Raw genomic sequence first — 14,833 nt, forward strand, 5'->3', positions numbered from 1 at the left:
CCTAAAAAAAATATTATTGTTTAACTTTTAAAAAATTATTGTTATAATCAAATACTCACAGAGGATGAGGGACCCCATAGTGCCACAATGCTGTGTGTTCAAAACCAGACACATCCTGTGTTTTAACAGTCATTTCATACTTCAAGGAAGAGGGAGGGTCTATAGAGATACAGTTTTATGCACAAATTAGGCTACATGATAATTTGCTCAGTCTTTTTAATAAATATCTTAGTGATACGCCATTTAGTTCCCATAGAAAGCTTGATAAATATATGTTTTTCAGACAAAAATTCTTAGTGTAGCAGAAATGAGTTGTATAAAATAAAATGTGACAAATAGGTGGTGCAAAAGTTTGGCCACCCTTCCAATAGTTGATTTGAATACATGTGGTCATTTAATCCTGATTGATTGCAACACAAAAAACAGATGTAATTGTCTCAATGGACATTAGACTGAAAACGTAGGTGCAACCAATCATGAAAAAGCATATTCAAGTTAAGTTCAAGCTAATTGCTAGCTGTGCTTCTCTTTGATTTGCTACTGGAAAGCACAGCGGGACCTCACGTGAACTCCATAATGACTTACAAACTAGGATAATTCATCAAAATGTATCAGGAAAAGAATATAAAAAGTTATGGTTGGATCGGTTATGAATCAGCGTATTGATTCAGGATTTGGATCGCCAAAGTCATGTGATTTCAGCAGTTTGACACACAATCGGAATCATGAATCAATATGCCGATTCATAACGGTTCGAAACGTTGTTTTGAAATCGGCCCATCACTAGCCTGACAAGCCAGACCCACATCAAGATGTTTGGTCTGGAAACTCACCATTGACAGCTCAATCCGAGGGGCGGATAAACGGTTGTCTTTCAAACTCCCTCTGCACGCGATAGGATAGCGCTACACCAACCAGATCAACGAAGGTGAAGGGGAGGTCGTTGATAGATTAAACATTCGACGTATCCGATCGGCTAAACTCTGAACACATCTTCCCTTTTTAAGAATGACTTCAGTGCCGTTCTTTGTTCTTTTCTCAGAGAAAAGCTTGCGGTCAAAGCTGATTCGAAAGACCGCCGTTCGCCAGTTTCTGTGTTTACTAGAAGCACACAAACGCAACTCGGCCGTCGTCATTATGGCCCCGCCCACCGACTCTATACATGATGTGATTGGCCCGGCAAGAGTTTGGCGATTACAGCTCAGAAGGGTATTGAGAGTTGCTAGACGACACTCATGGGCAGATTAGATTGGCTGCCGCTAGGGTGCGTCTAGATTTCTAGGAACAGTCCTTGTGAAGGAGAGATGTGGCAGGCCAAGAAAGATATATGAAAGGCAAAGGCGAAGAATGGTTAGAATGGTCAAACCACAGAACACCTCCAAAGAGCTCCAAGAACGTCTTGCTGCTGATGGTGTCATTGTACATCGTTTTTACAGTCCAGTGTACTTTGCACAAGGAACAGCTCAATGGAAGGGTGATGGAAAAAAGCCTTTTTCTGCATACTGCCAACAAGCAGAGGTGTTTGGGGTATGCAAAGGCTCATCTGGACAAGCCAGAATCATTTTGGAATAATGTGCTGTGGACAGATGAAACCTAGATCTATTTGGTCTTCTACTTCCTGATCTCATACAGAGCAGACATGTTTTCCCACTGCTCCCGCTCCGCTCTAGCATTTGCTCTTGTTTTTTGTCTTGTTGAACTTTTTTTTTATCTCTGACCCCCTGCTTGCTGGACTCCTGAAAATACTGAAAATGGAATTGATTAACTGGTCACTCAGCGCAATTGATAAGATTTTCCCACAAAGGAAGGGTGCTCCGGGAGAACCCATCTGCCCGGACGGGACCTTCACAGCGGGCTACATGCGGGACGCCTGGGACAACTGGCAAGTCCTGTGCCTGGAAGCCCTGTCCGTGGAGGATGCAGAGGATATATTCATATTTGTATTTTTGATCGCGGGATTCCTATTTCTCGGCCTTGGGATTGCCCTGACATATCGGAAGATTTGTAAGACAGCTGCCAGCAAATTCACCCACCCGCTGTCTGTGGAAATTATAGGGTGGTTCGGGGATGTGCGTGACCGACTGAAGGTATTAGATCAGAGAGTGACAGACCGATGAACTGAACCGTAACATCTCAGCTCGGACTGTGGAGACACAGAAAAGAGTGGACACCATCGGAGGACAGACTGGTGAACTTCTACGGATTATGACCGGTCTGGGTATGAAATTGGACGAAATGTCCAAGTCACTCCACGAACCGGACGTGCACCAGGAACGCTGAGGATCAGTGACTGATTGATTGATTATGATCCGGACAAATTCTTGTATGTACGAATGCTATGCTTTGCAAAATCTGCATTTTTTTCCTCTGGAGAGCGTGTGGCAGCGCTGGTAATAGCTGCAGCCCGGAGGCTTGCTCCAAAAGACATTTCATTGCAGTGTACTTGTACATTTGTAATGACAAATAAACATCTATCTATCTATCTATCTATCTATCTATCTATCTATCTATCTATCTATCTATCTATCTATCTATCTATCTATCTGTCTATCTGTCTATCTGTCTATCTATCTGTCTGTCTGTCTGTCTGTCTGTCTGTCTGTCTGTCAGGTATAAGGTATTTAAGGTATAATTGAATGTGTGTAGAACTGCAGATCTGTTGAAAAGTGCTCTATGGGTGAAAATAGCATGAGCTGACAGCTCACAAACCACTGATGCATGATGTGTGAAAGGCCTGACATGCAACCCAAACTGCTTTCATGTTAGAAACTATTGCACATATATTCTCTTCAGAGTTATAATAAGCAGAAATGCTCTACACATGTGTGAGACTGTGAATAAAACGTTTAAAAACAGAAGAGCTGTGACAACAGTTAGAGAATGTGTTAAGGGACCTGCTGAAAAACACAGCTATAACCAGACTTTGCAAAATCTGCATTTTTTTCCTCTGGAGAGCGTGTGGCAGCGCTGGTAATAGCTGCAGCCCGGAGGCTTGCTCCAAAAGACATTTCATTGCAGTGTACTTGTACATTTGTAATGACAAATAAGCATCTATCTATCTATCTATCTATCTATCTATCTATCTATCTATCTATCTATCTATCTATCTATCTATCTATCTATCTATCTATCTATCTATCTATCTATCTATCTATCTATCTATCTATCTATCTATCTATCTATCTATCTATCTATCTATCTATCTATCTATCTGTCTATCTGTCTGACTGACTGACTGACTGACTCGATTTGTATGGCGGAAAAAGAACAGCGCTCCAGGAGAAGAACTAGCTCCCTACTGTAAAATTTGGTGGTGGGTCCATCATGCTATGGGGCTGTGTAGCAAGCACAATACTTGAAACCTTGTCAAAGTTGAATGACGCAATGATTCAGTCAAGATGTTGAAGTTATGCCAGGGTTGGTTGTTTCAGCAGGACAATGATCAAAAGCTTTGCTCCAAATTTACCAATGAATTCAAGCTCAAACATAGATACAATGTTCTAGAATGGCCATCCCAGTCCCCAGACTTGAATATCATTGAAAATCTACACTATATATATACTACACTATATAAAATATACACAACTTGAATATGTACTATATTTTTCATTATAATCTCTCACAATGTAGCTTTTTAAGAAGCGACATAAAATACTAGAAAGAACTACACACCTATTGACATCTGATGGGCTGGATGCAAGTTAAATGGAAAAAAAGTGTTGTAGTCAAGACCACCTAAACTAAGACCAAGTCGATACCAAGACCAGCGTGTGCCGAAACCAAGACAAGACGAAGGCTTTGTGGGGTTGAGATCAAGACCTGACCAGACCAGCACTCCTTCAATTCATCTAAAATATCCATATCTATACTGTCTGAGAAATGACTTTAATGAATAAATTGAATATATTGAATAAAATGAATAAAAAATAAATAATATTGGTACAGTTACACCTGCATAAATTATGTTCAGATTAATTTAACGTTAAAACATTAACATCATTTATTCAATCTATTTGTTCATAGCAGCTGATTAATTTAATAACTAAACGTTGCCGAATTAACCAAGACAGTTTAAAATTTGTCATTAGTAACTTCTTGTTTATTGAACATTTGTATGAATCAATATAATTTGCAATCATGCGTATATTCATGAAAACAGCTCTCTTGCATTTGTGATATTGCTCAATTATGTTCCATGTTATATACAAAACTAAACCTCAGAATTTTTTGGCCATTCATATACATTTTGGGATATTTTTGAGACAATGCTGCATTGATTTTAAACCTGGCAGCACAGTAACAAAATAAATCATATTACGAAGAAGTTATTGATTGCATTTAAAACAATACGCTTTACATCAAATCACATTAATGATGTTAAATCAGACAATGCACCAGTGATTTAGGGTGTACTCACACTAGCCAGTTTGAACCGTGTGAGTGCTCCGAACCGTGCCCGGGCGCGGCTCGATTAGCCGGCCCTAGCCCGCTTGGAAGAGGTGGGCCAGAGCACGGTTCAGTTGGACTCGGGCGCGGTTCACATGCAGTGTGAGCGCTTACCGTGCTGGAGTCCGTAATTAAAGCTGCAAAGTCCTTGCTGCACTTCAGCTGGTACCTTGCAAACCTCATAATACGAGCAGCACGATTACGTGGAAATTTTCGCACCACTAAGGCGACACATCCGTTTAACAACAGGCTGTGAGAGGGCTCTGGACCACCGTGGACCAAACGACACAAAATTATCCACAAAGAAAACATTGACAATCGTACTCGGACTCGGTTCATGGCAACCGTGCCTAGTGGGAGTACACCCTTAGATATTATCCTTGCAGTTGTGGTCTTGAGATAAAATCCCGAGTCCTCTAAGTCCGAGACCAAGACCTTCAAAAAATGGTGTTAAGACCGGTCTCGAGGACTACAACACTTCCTATATAGTACATGCGGGAGAATTCAGAGAGCAGTTTTAATTTAAATTAACAGATTTAATGAAAATCAAGTTTATAATATTTCTCAATGGCCCAATCAGAATAACGATTGTATAATTTCTACTTTTTAATGTATCCAATATACTAAATATAAATAATTTATGGTGATAGTAACTTATTTATAATATATTTAAGGTATAATTGAATGCGTGTAGAACTGCAGATCTGCTGAAAAGTGCACTATGGGTGAAAATAGCATGAGCTGACAGCTCATAAACCACTGATGCATGATGTGTGAAAGGCCTGACATGCAACCCAAACTGCTTTCATGTTAGAAACTATTGCACATATATTCTCTTCAGAGTTACAATAAGCGAAATGCTCTACACATGTGTGATACTGTGAATAAAATGTTTAAAAACAGAAGAGCTGTGACAACAGTTAGAGAATGTTAAGGGACCTGTTGAAAAACACAGCTATAACCAGACTAAACTGGTTGACTGGTCTCAGCGGCCCTCAGTTTACAGTCACTCAAAATTAAGATCAGTCATACAGACATGTGGGTTTATTCAGTTTATTCAGCCCAGACATTGCCCACTAGTAGCCTGCTACATAAATGCTGTGGATTTGATCTGACAGTGTTTAAATAAGTCACCTGTTTTAGTCTCTAAAACAAAGTGATGGTTATGTTTTAGCCAGAAAAACTACTTTTCCTCTGCAGTTTCACTTGGAATGTGACTGAAATGAACAAGCAGACATACGCTGAGCAGGGAACACAAGCTTGGAAAAGATTCAAAACTTTTTTTTTTTAAAAACAGACACTGATTTTCCTAATTCTGAAATGATCCCGCTCTCTTTGCCACCTTTATTTGTGTCTAGATGAACTGTGTAGATGACACCACCACAGTCACTTACCTCGTTCATGACGGCGATGGGTGTCTGTAGATGGAGGATGAACAGCTGACTGTCTGCTCATAACGGCCTCACATCACGCCCCTCATACTCAACAGCACAGTGGCATCTGTGGACTCATAAGCACCAAAATCTCCCAGGCCAGAAGGAGTCAGTATCTGGTGTGACCACCATTTGCCTGACGCAGTGCAACACATCTCCTTCACAGAGTTGATCGGGTTGTGGATTGTGGCCTGTGTAATGTTGCTCCACTCCTCTTCAATGGCTGTGCAAAGTGTCTGGATATTTGCAGGAACTGGAACATGCCCTCATATACGGCTATAAAGAGCATCCCAAAAATGCTTAATGAGTGACTTGTCCAGGAGTATGCTGGCCATGCAAGAACTGGGATTTTTTTTCAGCTTCCAGGAATTGTGTACAGATCCTTCAACATGGAGCCATTCATTATATAATGCAACGCAAGGTGATGGTCGTAGATGAATGGATCTCAGGTTCTGATCGTGATATCTCTGTGCACTTAAAATGGCATCGATAAAATGCACCTGTGTTCGTTGTCCTTAAAATACGCCTGCTTATACCATAACCTCACCGCCACCACGGGCCACTCGATCCACAACGTTGACATCAGCAAACCGCTCACCCACATGACACCATACATGCTGTCTACCATCTGTCCTGTGCAGTGAAAACCAGGAGATAACATCTCTCCAAAGTGTAAGATGCCATCAAATGTAAGCATTTGCCCACTCAAGTTGGTTAGAGTAACTGCTGCAGACAGGTCGAGTCTCCGATGAGGAAGACGTGCATGCAGATGAGCTTCCCTGAGACAGTTTCTTATATTGAGTATTCTTGCTTATGGATCTTCCACAAGCTCAGCACCGCATACTTCGACTCACTCCTACGAGTCTACACCCCCACCAGAAGCCTTCGCTCAGCTAATGAGCAATGCCTTGTGGTACCATCACAGAGAGGCATGAAATCCCTCTCCAGGACTTTTTCTTTCATAGTTCCTGGTTGGTGGAACGATCTTCAATCCTCCATACGCACGACAGAATCACTCACTTCATTCAAAAGACAGTTAAAAACTCATCTCTTCCATGAGCACTTAAAAAAAACAAAAAATAACCTCTTCCTCCTCTCTCTTTTCTCTTTTCTTCTTCCCTTCTCTGGTTTTTGCTACTCTGAGTATATAAATCTTGGTATTTGGGGCACTTTTTGTGTTTCTTTGCCTCTTCTTGACGGATCGCTTCCTGAACTCCTGAGTTGTAAGTCGCTTTGGATAAAAGCATCTGCTAAATGCATAAATGTAAATGTAAATTTTGTGTGTGTGTGTGTGTGTTTAGTGACGACACAAATGTGTATAATGACATCACATGGGTATGACAGGTGTTACAAGGAGAGGGTGAAATATGAGGACATTGGCCATGTCCCCACTTTTCAAAATGGTTATAAATCATACAGGATGAATTTTTTTTAGAAAGTAAAAATGCAGAATGTTTCCTGTGATGGGTAGGTTTAGGCGCATTGTGTGTGTGTGTGTGTGTGTGTGTGTGTGTGTGTGTGTGTGTGTGATGGGTAGGTTTAGGAGCAGTGGCAGTGCAAGAGGATAGAAAATACAGTTTTTACAGTACAAAAATCAATACGCCCTAGGAATGTCCCCATATGTCACAAAAACAAGCGTGTGTGTGTGTGTATGGACTAGCTTACAGTCTGCCATGAAACGTGAGATGTATAACCAATCGGAGTAGAGCCCTTATAGCCAATCTTAGATGAAAAAGGTGGTACCTTCCCCTACCAACCTGGGAAAAAAATAGCCTCCCCGATAGCCGAATGGGCAAAGAGGCGGGACGTGGGCGGAGCTGAGGTGATGACTAACAGACAGCAGACAAGCAGCAAACAACCTGTTACTCAAAGTGTCCTCACCCTTAATTATACAGAACTTTGAGACTTCATAAAATGGAAGCCTTTGTGGCACTAAATTATTATTATTATTATTATTATTATTATTTTTTTAAGAGTAATTGTGAATTTTTATCTCAGAATCATTTTTTTCCCCCCTCACAGTCACGAGTTATAAAGTTACAATTCTGCCTTTTTTTTCTCAGTCAGAATTGTGACTTTATATCACGCAATTGCAAGTTTATATCTCAGAATTCTGTTTTATTTTTTTAAGTTGGGCATTTTAACAATGAGATTGTGGTCGATCTATATACAGCACCTGCTGCAATATTTCAGTCACTCAAAACAGCGGGACATTTTTTAAACCGCTCAAAGTGAAAAAAAACTGTAGGGAGGTGCACCAATAGCCTACTGGTTAAATTAAGCTGAGTTTAACACTAATCAAGTATTTGTTGATCTGGGTTTTATTTTAAATCGAGTTGTGTTGCACCACTTAATTTTAAACACAAGATTAACCGTAGAAAGACGATTAAAATTAAAGGGTTGATTGGGATGAACCGACGCTTGACCTTTTAATTGCCATACTGCAACATTGTTGATTTTTCTGAACAAAGAAATTACTAGAAAATGGAAACTCTGTAGCATAGAGTTAACACACTTTTAAATATTATTGTGACATACGCTATAAATAAAGTTATTACCAAACTTGGATAATCACACTAAACCATTATTTACATTTTATGTATCAGTATTTGAATGTGTCTGTTTCCACAACTATTAGGATGTATGAATTCAAATATTTTCAATATTGAATATATTTGATTAACAAAGACAGTCCAGAAAACAAAAGCTTTTGTTGTATTTTTTTTTTTTTTTCGCAATTCAAGGGGTTCTATAAGATCATAGCTACTAATTTTATTTATTTTACTAAGGGTAATGGAAAGCTTTAGGCAATAAATTAAATTCAAGAAGTTACCAACCACTTAAAATTTGTTCAGCTGGATCCCATTAACTTCACGAAACTAAGCAAAATTTGCAATAAAGCATATTTATCCGTATAGCCATTACACCAGTTTGGGAAGAAGTACTGGAACTCTTTTAAAAAGGGAGTGTGTGGCTCTTAAAAGAGCCTTTGTGTGTGTTGAGCTGAGAGCGGCTTTACTTTGAGCTGGTGTATTTGGTCACAGCCTTTGTGCCCTCAGACACGGCGTGTTTGGCCAGCTCCCCGGGCAGCAGCAGACGCACGGCGGTCTGGATCTCTCTCGATGTGATGGTGGAGCGCTTGTTGTAGTGAGCGAGACGAGACGCTTCACCGGCGATGCGCTCGAAGATGTCGTTGACGAAAGAGTTCATGATTCCCATCGCCTTGGAGGAGATGCCGGTGTCGGGATGAACCTGCTTCAGGACTTTGTACACGTAGATAGCGTAGCTCTCCTTCCTGGACCTCTTGCGCTTCTTTCCGCTCTTGCCGGCGGTTTTAGTGACGGCCTTCTTCGAGCCCTTCTTGGGCGCGGACTTCGCTGGCTCAGGCATGATGCTTCAGTGAACTCAAAGAACAATAAAGCTGAGTTACTACAGGCGGGTTTTTATGCTCTGCCCTATGCTAATATCAGAAGAGAAGAACGGCCTCTGTGATTGGGAGTCTTCAACCCAGAATGATTTCATTGGCCACATTAAACGCTCAATGGCTTGCAGGCGAGCCAATCAGAAGCTTTAAATGTTAATCACGCCCACCGACAACTGCCATCCCCCACATCCGACTCCGTTCCTTTGTTTCAGTTCCCGCATTTTTCAGTAGTGAAATAGTGTAAATAATTTTTAGAGCTCTTTGGTATTAAGGGACATATAAATCAAATATAGCAACAAGAATTGGACATAGCTGACACTCGACGACATCTGTATAATTTAATTCACGTCTAATAGGGCATGATAGTTTACAATTTCTCATTAGCCTACATAGAATAGGAAAACATCCCGCTGGACTTCTGCATCCACTGCAATGGACAAGAGACCGAATGTAAAAGATATGAGAAAAACTAAATTACTAAAATATATAAACCAGATGTTCATGCTACAAATAAAACAATACCTTTACAAACAAGCTAGGCTACTACTCAGTCTTGTATTCGGATACAGTAAAACTTTAACCAGCGTATGAAAAGATAACTAACAGCCGTGACACTACAAAAATACTTACCATTTACTAACGTCCATTAAACACGCGTTTAAAAAAAAAAAAAAAAAAGTATTTAGACATGTTAACCACTGCGCCCCATAAACACAACCAAGCCTAGAAAAACACCACGGAACCACGCCTTTAAAGTACTGATCAAAACCAATATCTATAAATGTATCTATACATCAAATAAAAAAATCACGTTTCACAGAATCCAAGGCTTAAATATAACTGTTATCAGTTATGTAATCCTTATAGTCAATTAAATCAAAAATAAATCGCATATTATTAGGCCTACTGATATGTCGTCCTTGCATAAAGCCAGACTGGTTATCATCTATAGGCTAACTGTATCCAAGCATAACTTTATTCTTTGTGCAAAAATATGAGCCATTCATTTTGCGTCATTGTAAATCAATGTTATAGGTTTAGTTTAGTTTAGTTTAGTTTAGTTTATTATAATGTGGACAGTCCCTTTAAAAAAAAAAAAAAAAAGAGCAGCTTTAGCCTCTACGGCTAATTTCCAGCTGTAGTCCACTCCCCAGCCCGTTGTTAATAGGCATATGTCAGCTACAATAATATTTACAACAGGGCTAAACGTACAAATGTGTGACACACACACACTTGAGACAAGCACAAACAAACAAACATCAATTGCAAAGACATAAAAGCAGTTCATGCATTAAAAAAGTACAAATTTCGCATACAGAATAATGATACAAAGGCCACATTAAGACACAAGACCTAACAGTGAGGCAGGCAACAACATTCGAAAGGCAGCAATGACCATGGTCACATCACAAATACATCCCATCTGTCAGATTAATGTGTGCAGTTATAATTGTCGGACAGACAGTTTTTAAGGTGTGTAGTAATGGAGGAATACGTATGTATGTATTTTATTTTAATGGGCAATGAGTTCCAATTTCATATTGCTATAACAGAAAATGATAATTGACCAAATGTGCTTTTCCGAAGTGGGATAAGAAGGTCACCTCATGTTGTGCTCCTGGTGCTCTGACTACTATTATTACGTTTAATTATGAATGAGTTTAAAGGAGCAGGAGCAGTCTTATGCAAGATTTTATAGACCAGACAGATATTTTTATATTTGATTACATCTTCTCAGCTTAGCAGTTTGTAGTTATTAAGGATAATACAAAGATATGAACTGTTAGGCTTCTGGTCTAAGATTTTAAGAGTTTTTTTAATAAAGAATCGCCAATGGTTTTAGTGATAATTTGTTCATTTGTCCCCAGCTTGTCAGACAGTATGTTAGATGTCTCATAATCATGGCATCCATAAATAATTTGGCAGCATTAAAAGTAAGTGCATTTCTAATATATCTAAAATTAGCTAAGTTAAACTTGACCGTATTACACAATTTCTTAATATGTGCTTTAAAAGAGAGATTAGAGTTGATAATTACGCCCAAATACTTTTTTATGTGCTACTTTATCAACTATCTTCATCAAAACACTGGGTGATTTATGGCTATTATGTGTAATATTGAGGAGCCAGCGTGCATTTTGACGAGAAAATGTCATTCCAGTGTCTTACATGTAATGTGACTTATCAGCTTGAAGCACAAACATGTGCCCTTCTCATAATGAAATAAAGAAGACTTTTGAATGTTTTTTACAGCAAAAACCTCACACATTATGTTGTTGCTCATCCTGAAAACCCTTTAACAAAGTTGACTGCTTTTTGTCGCAGTTCGAGTCCCGTGACAAGTATGACTATATAAACATTTTTTTGTTGAACAAATATTTGCCATTGCAGTTAATGAAATCTCTTACCTCTTTTCATCTTTACAATAATACCAGCATCATGTAGAGCACATGTTTAATTGTATTGCATGTGTTGCACAGGCTTTCAGTATTCACAAACTGCTCCTTATTCAGCAGTATAAAACTTCAGGTTGTTTAACTTATTAGAGGTCCAGAACACCACTGCTTACACTTAACCAAGCAAAAATCAATCGTAATCATTACAAAAATGAAAGATCAAGCGCCTAACAAGGTCTACGTGTTCATTCGCAGCCGGATCTCACGAAAATGTGTATAAATAGTACGAGTGTGCAATGTCGTGGAATGTACGACAGCGTGCATATGATACGCACTTTATGGCGTATTATACATACGAACCCCCAACCCCACCACCCTAAACCTACGAGAGCGTGTCATATATACGCCATAAAGTGCGTATCATATGCACGGGAAAAACAGAGTATCATGCACTCTATTTATACGCATTTATGTGTGATCGAGTTGTTCATTCGAATCGCTTGTGTTCCCCCACGGCAGAAACAGATATGATATTTTTGTGGGCCTTCCCAGTAATGCTGACCAAGTCTCTTTAGGGTGCTTGCACAGCACTTTATGGTGCACACCCGGCTTCGACTGACGTCATAGTTCGGTTCGTTTGGATGATGTGAACGCTGTCTTCTGAACTCAGGTGCCACCCACAAAACTGAACCTGAGTCGTCTTAAAAAGGTGGTCTGGGGTCCAGGTCATGTGAACTCCGTTACGGTTCGCTGCTGATGTGAACGCAATCGAAACTAAATCATGGAAGTGAACCGCTATTAATGACGTATGATTTGATAAAAATGTGTGTTTGTGTGTGTTTCACTCGTTTACCTGATGAGCGTCACTAGCTGCGTTTCCATTGCAGATTTGCGAAAAACTTTTGCGATATTTCTTAAATGTCGATAAAAAACTGTTGCGAAATGACAGCGTTTCCATAGCTGCAGTTATGCGACTAAAACATATTACTTTCCTCTCGCGATAGGTCAGTCCAAAATGATGGCACTTGGTAGGTTTGTACATCCCATCCATCACACTAGCCATTATTTTTATTGGAAGGAGACATATGTGTTATCCAAGCATTAATGGCAAGGAAAGCCCCTTAGGTTACTTAAGTGGCACGGATATGAGGTGTGTGTGTGTGTGTGTGTGTGTGTGTGTGTGTGTGTGTGTGTGTGTGTGTGTGTGTCAGATCTGCTTCAAGGTCTTCATGATAATGTAGCATTTCTGTGTTTAGAATCCAGTATTACTGTAATCCTATATTGTCTTTTATGAGTTTAATAAAGAACTCCATCTCGTCTTCTCTCCAAACTGAACCATCATCTGTAAAGAATGATCGCCTTTTAAGCGCGGCAGGTTGACGCATATAGAGAAGAGCGAAATGTTTGAATTTGCATGTTAACTCAAATGTTTTATTTTTATTTTCACCACTTTCGTTATTTTGGCTAGATATTTGGTTTGATTGGCATTTGAACTGAATTTAGAAATGCTTTGGAAAAGAAAAAATTGTTATTTAATAAACAAAATATTTTTTTTGAAATGGAGACCGCGTTTGGAGTGAGTGCATGCAAAATAATTAGTTCCCCGAGTCCACAAATAAAAATAGACAGTTTATAGTATATAATTATGTCTTGAACTCATCTGTATAGCTAAAAATGACAAGAGTATTGTAAATTGTTTCATCTCTCTTAAAGGAAGAAGGAAAACTGAGAACGTCGGCGCTTTTATCGGCCGTGGGTTAAAGAAAACATAGCCTAACTACGAAACTAAATAGGCTGCGTTTAGGCCTAAACATTAGCCTGTAATATTATTATTTTAATTTATATGTTGATTATGAAAAGTGAGCAGCATGAGTAAGAATCGCAATATGTTTGAGACCTGGGGTCACATGATTTTGATCACTTCGAGTTTTATTTTCTAGAAAGTCTTTCTTAAAAAATACATTTAGTTTTGTATAAATTGTATTTTTATTTTGATCGATGTTTTTATTTTGATCGATGCCTGTTTATTAGATAAGAAGCAAACTAAGATCGTCTGGAATGGATTGACGTGCGTAACTGGCCTGTTTCCTCGGCCTTTGAGTATAAGGCTGAAAATACAGGCTGGCTCTTTCTGCTTTAATTCATTTCTTGAATATATGTCTTAATTACAGTATATATAGCCTGTAGTCCTTATTAGGAGAAAATATATGTCCTTTTAACTACATTATCTTGTTATTACGACACAATTGAGTGGAAAATATAATATATAGGCCCTATGTTGCAGCAATGCGTCATCGCAACATCAAAACCACCTCATGAGAGCGTAAAAACTTTTTTGCGATATATGGGAGTTTTTGCGAAATTGCCGCGTTTCCATTGGGCGTATTTTCAATTCGCAATTTCAATTTGCGTAATTTGAAGGGTAATGGAAACGCGCTTAGTGTTGCGTAGATGGGACACACATCTAATAACCTAAAAGTTCTACTCATTTTGTGAAGAGAAAAAGGACATACTTTTGAGAGTGTAGCAAAAGAGAATGACCGCGTTGACAAACTACTTCATCATCTTTAACGAACTCTTAGTTACGTGCATCCCATCACTGTTTAAACTGCCGTCAATCATCATCACAGTTCAAAACCTCCACATTCAGTTTCCTTTCCTTCAGTATCGGAGAGAAATGTAGCCGCACGTTGATTTGCCATGTGTGGGTCTTTAATGCAGAGACTCTCTTTGTGTGTTTGCAGTTTAAATATAATGATTCATTTAAAAGTTAATGTCAAACATATTACAAAAGTTCACAATGCTGCTGCAGGTGAAATATAATGTGGATAACATTGAATAAATATATTTCCGTCAGGTTAAATACTGATAATTAATCACTCAAACCCCTTTATCTAAACCTCTCTACTTCCATCTCTACTTCCATCTACTTCCTTACCGTCTGACTCGCACATCCATCATGTTTGTAATTTTTTAACACTTTTTATCTGCATTTGTAGTTCTAATCGAATCCTCATCCAACTTGCAATGTCTTGTGGGTAATATCAGCCATTAGAGTGTGTCGATCTGCACTTTAAACCATCCGGGATGGTTTTTGGAATACTCTTTTGTTTACTATATCAACACTTTTACTA

At 39.0% G+C, this 14,833-nt stretch overlaps 2 protein-coding genes across 2 annotated transcripts in view; both read right to left on the reverse strand.

Annotated features, from left to right (window-relative positions):
* The window catches only part of LOC137071310 (Fc receptor-like protein 5), a 54,632-nt gene extending 48,731 nt beyond the window's left edge, over positions 1-5,901 (reverse strand). Inside the window, exon 1 of the mRNA XM_067439222.1 lies at positions 5,841-5,901. Within this exon, the coding sequence (XP_067295323.1) occupies positions 5,841-5,901 (61 nt within the window). The remainder of the gene's footprint in view (positions 1-5,840) is intronic.
* A 2,838-nt stretch (positions 5,902-8,739) lies between these two features.
* LOC137087484 (histone H2B-like) lies at positions 8,740-9,271 on the reverse strand. The gene has a single exon (XM_067452063.1). The coding sequence runs from the start codon at positions 9,267-9,269 to the stop codon at positions 8,895-8,897; it is 375 nt and encodes a 124-aa protein (XP_067308164.1). The 5' UTR covers positions 9,270-9,271; the 3' UTR covers positions 8,740-8,894.
* Positions 9,272-14,833: the final 5,562 nt, after the last annotated feature.

The sequence above is a fragment of the Pseudorasbora parva genome, chromosome 1 (genome assembly GCF_024679245.1).
Source record: "Pseudorasbora parva isolate DD20220531a chromosome 1, ASM2467924v1, whole genome shotgun sequence".
NCBI lineage: Eukaryota > Metazoa > Chordata > Actinopteri > Cypriniformes > Gobionidae > Pseudorasbora > Pseudorasbora parva.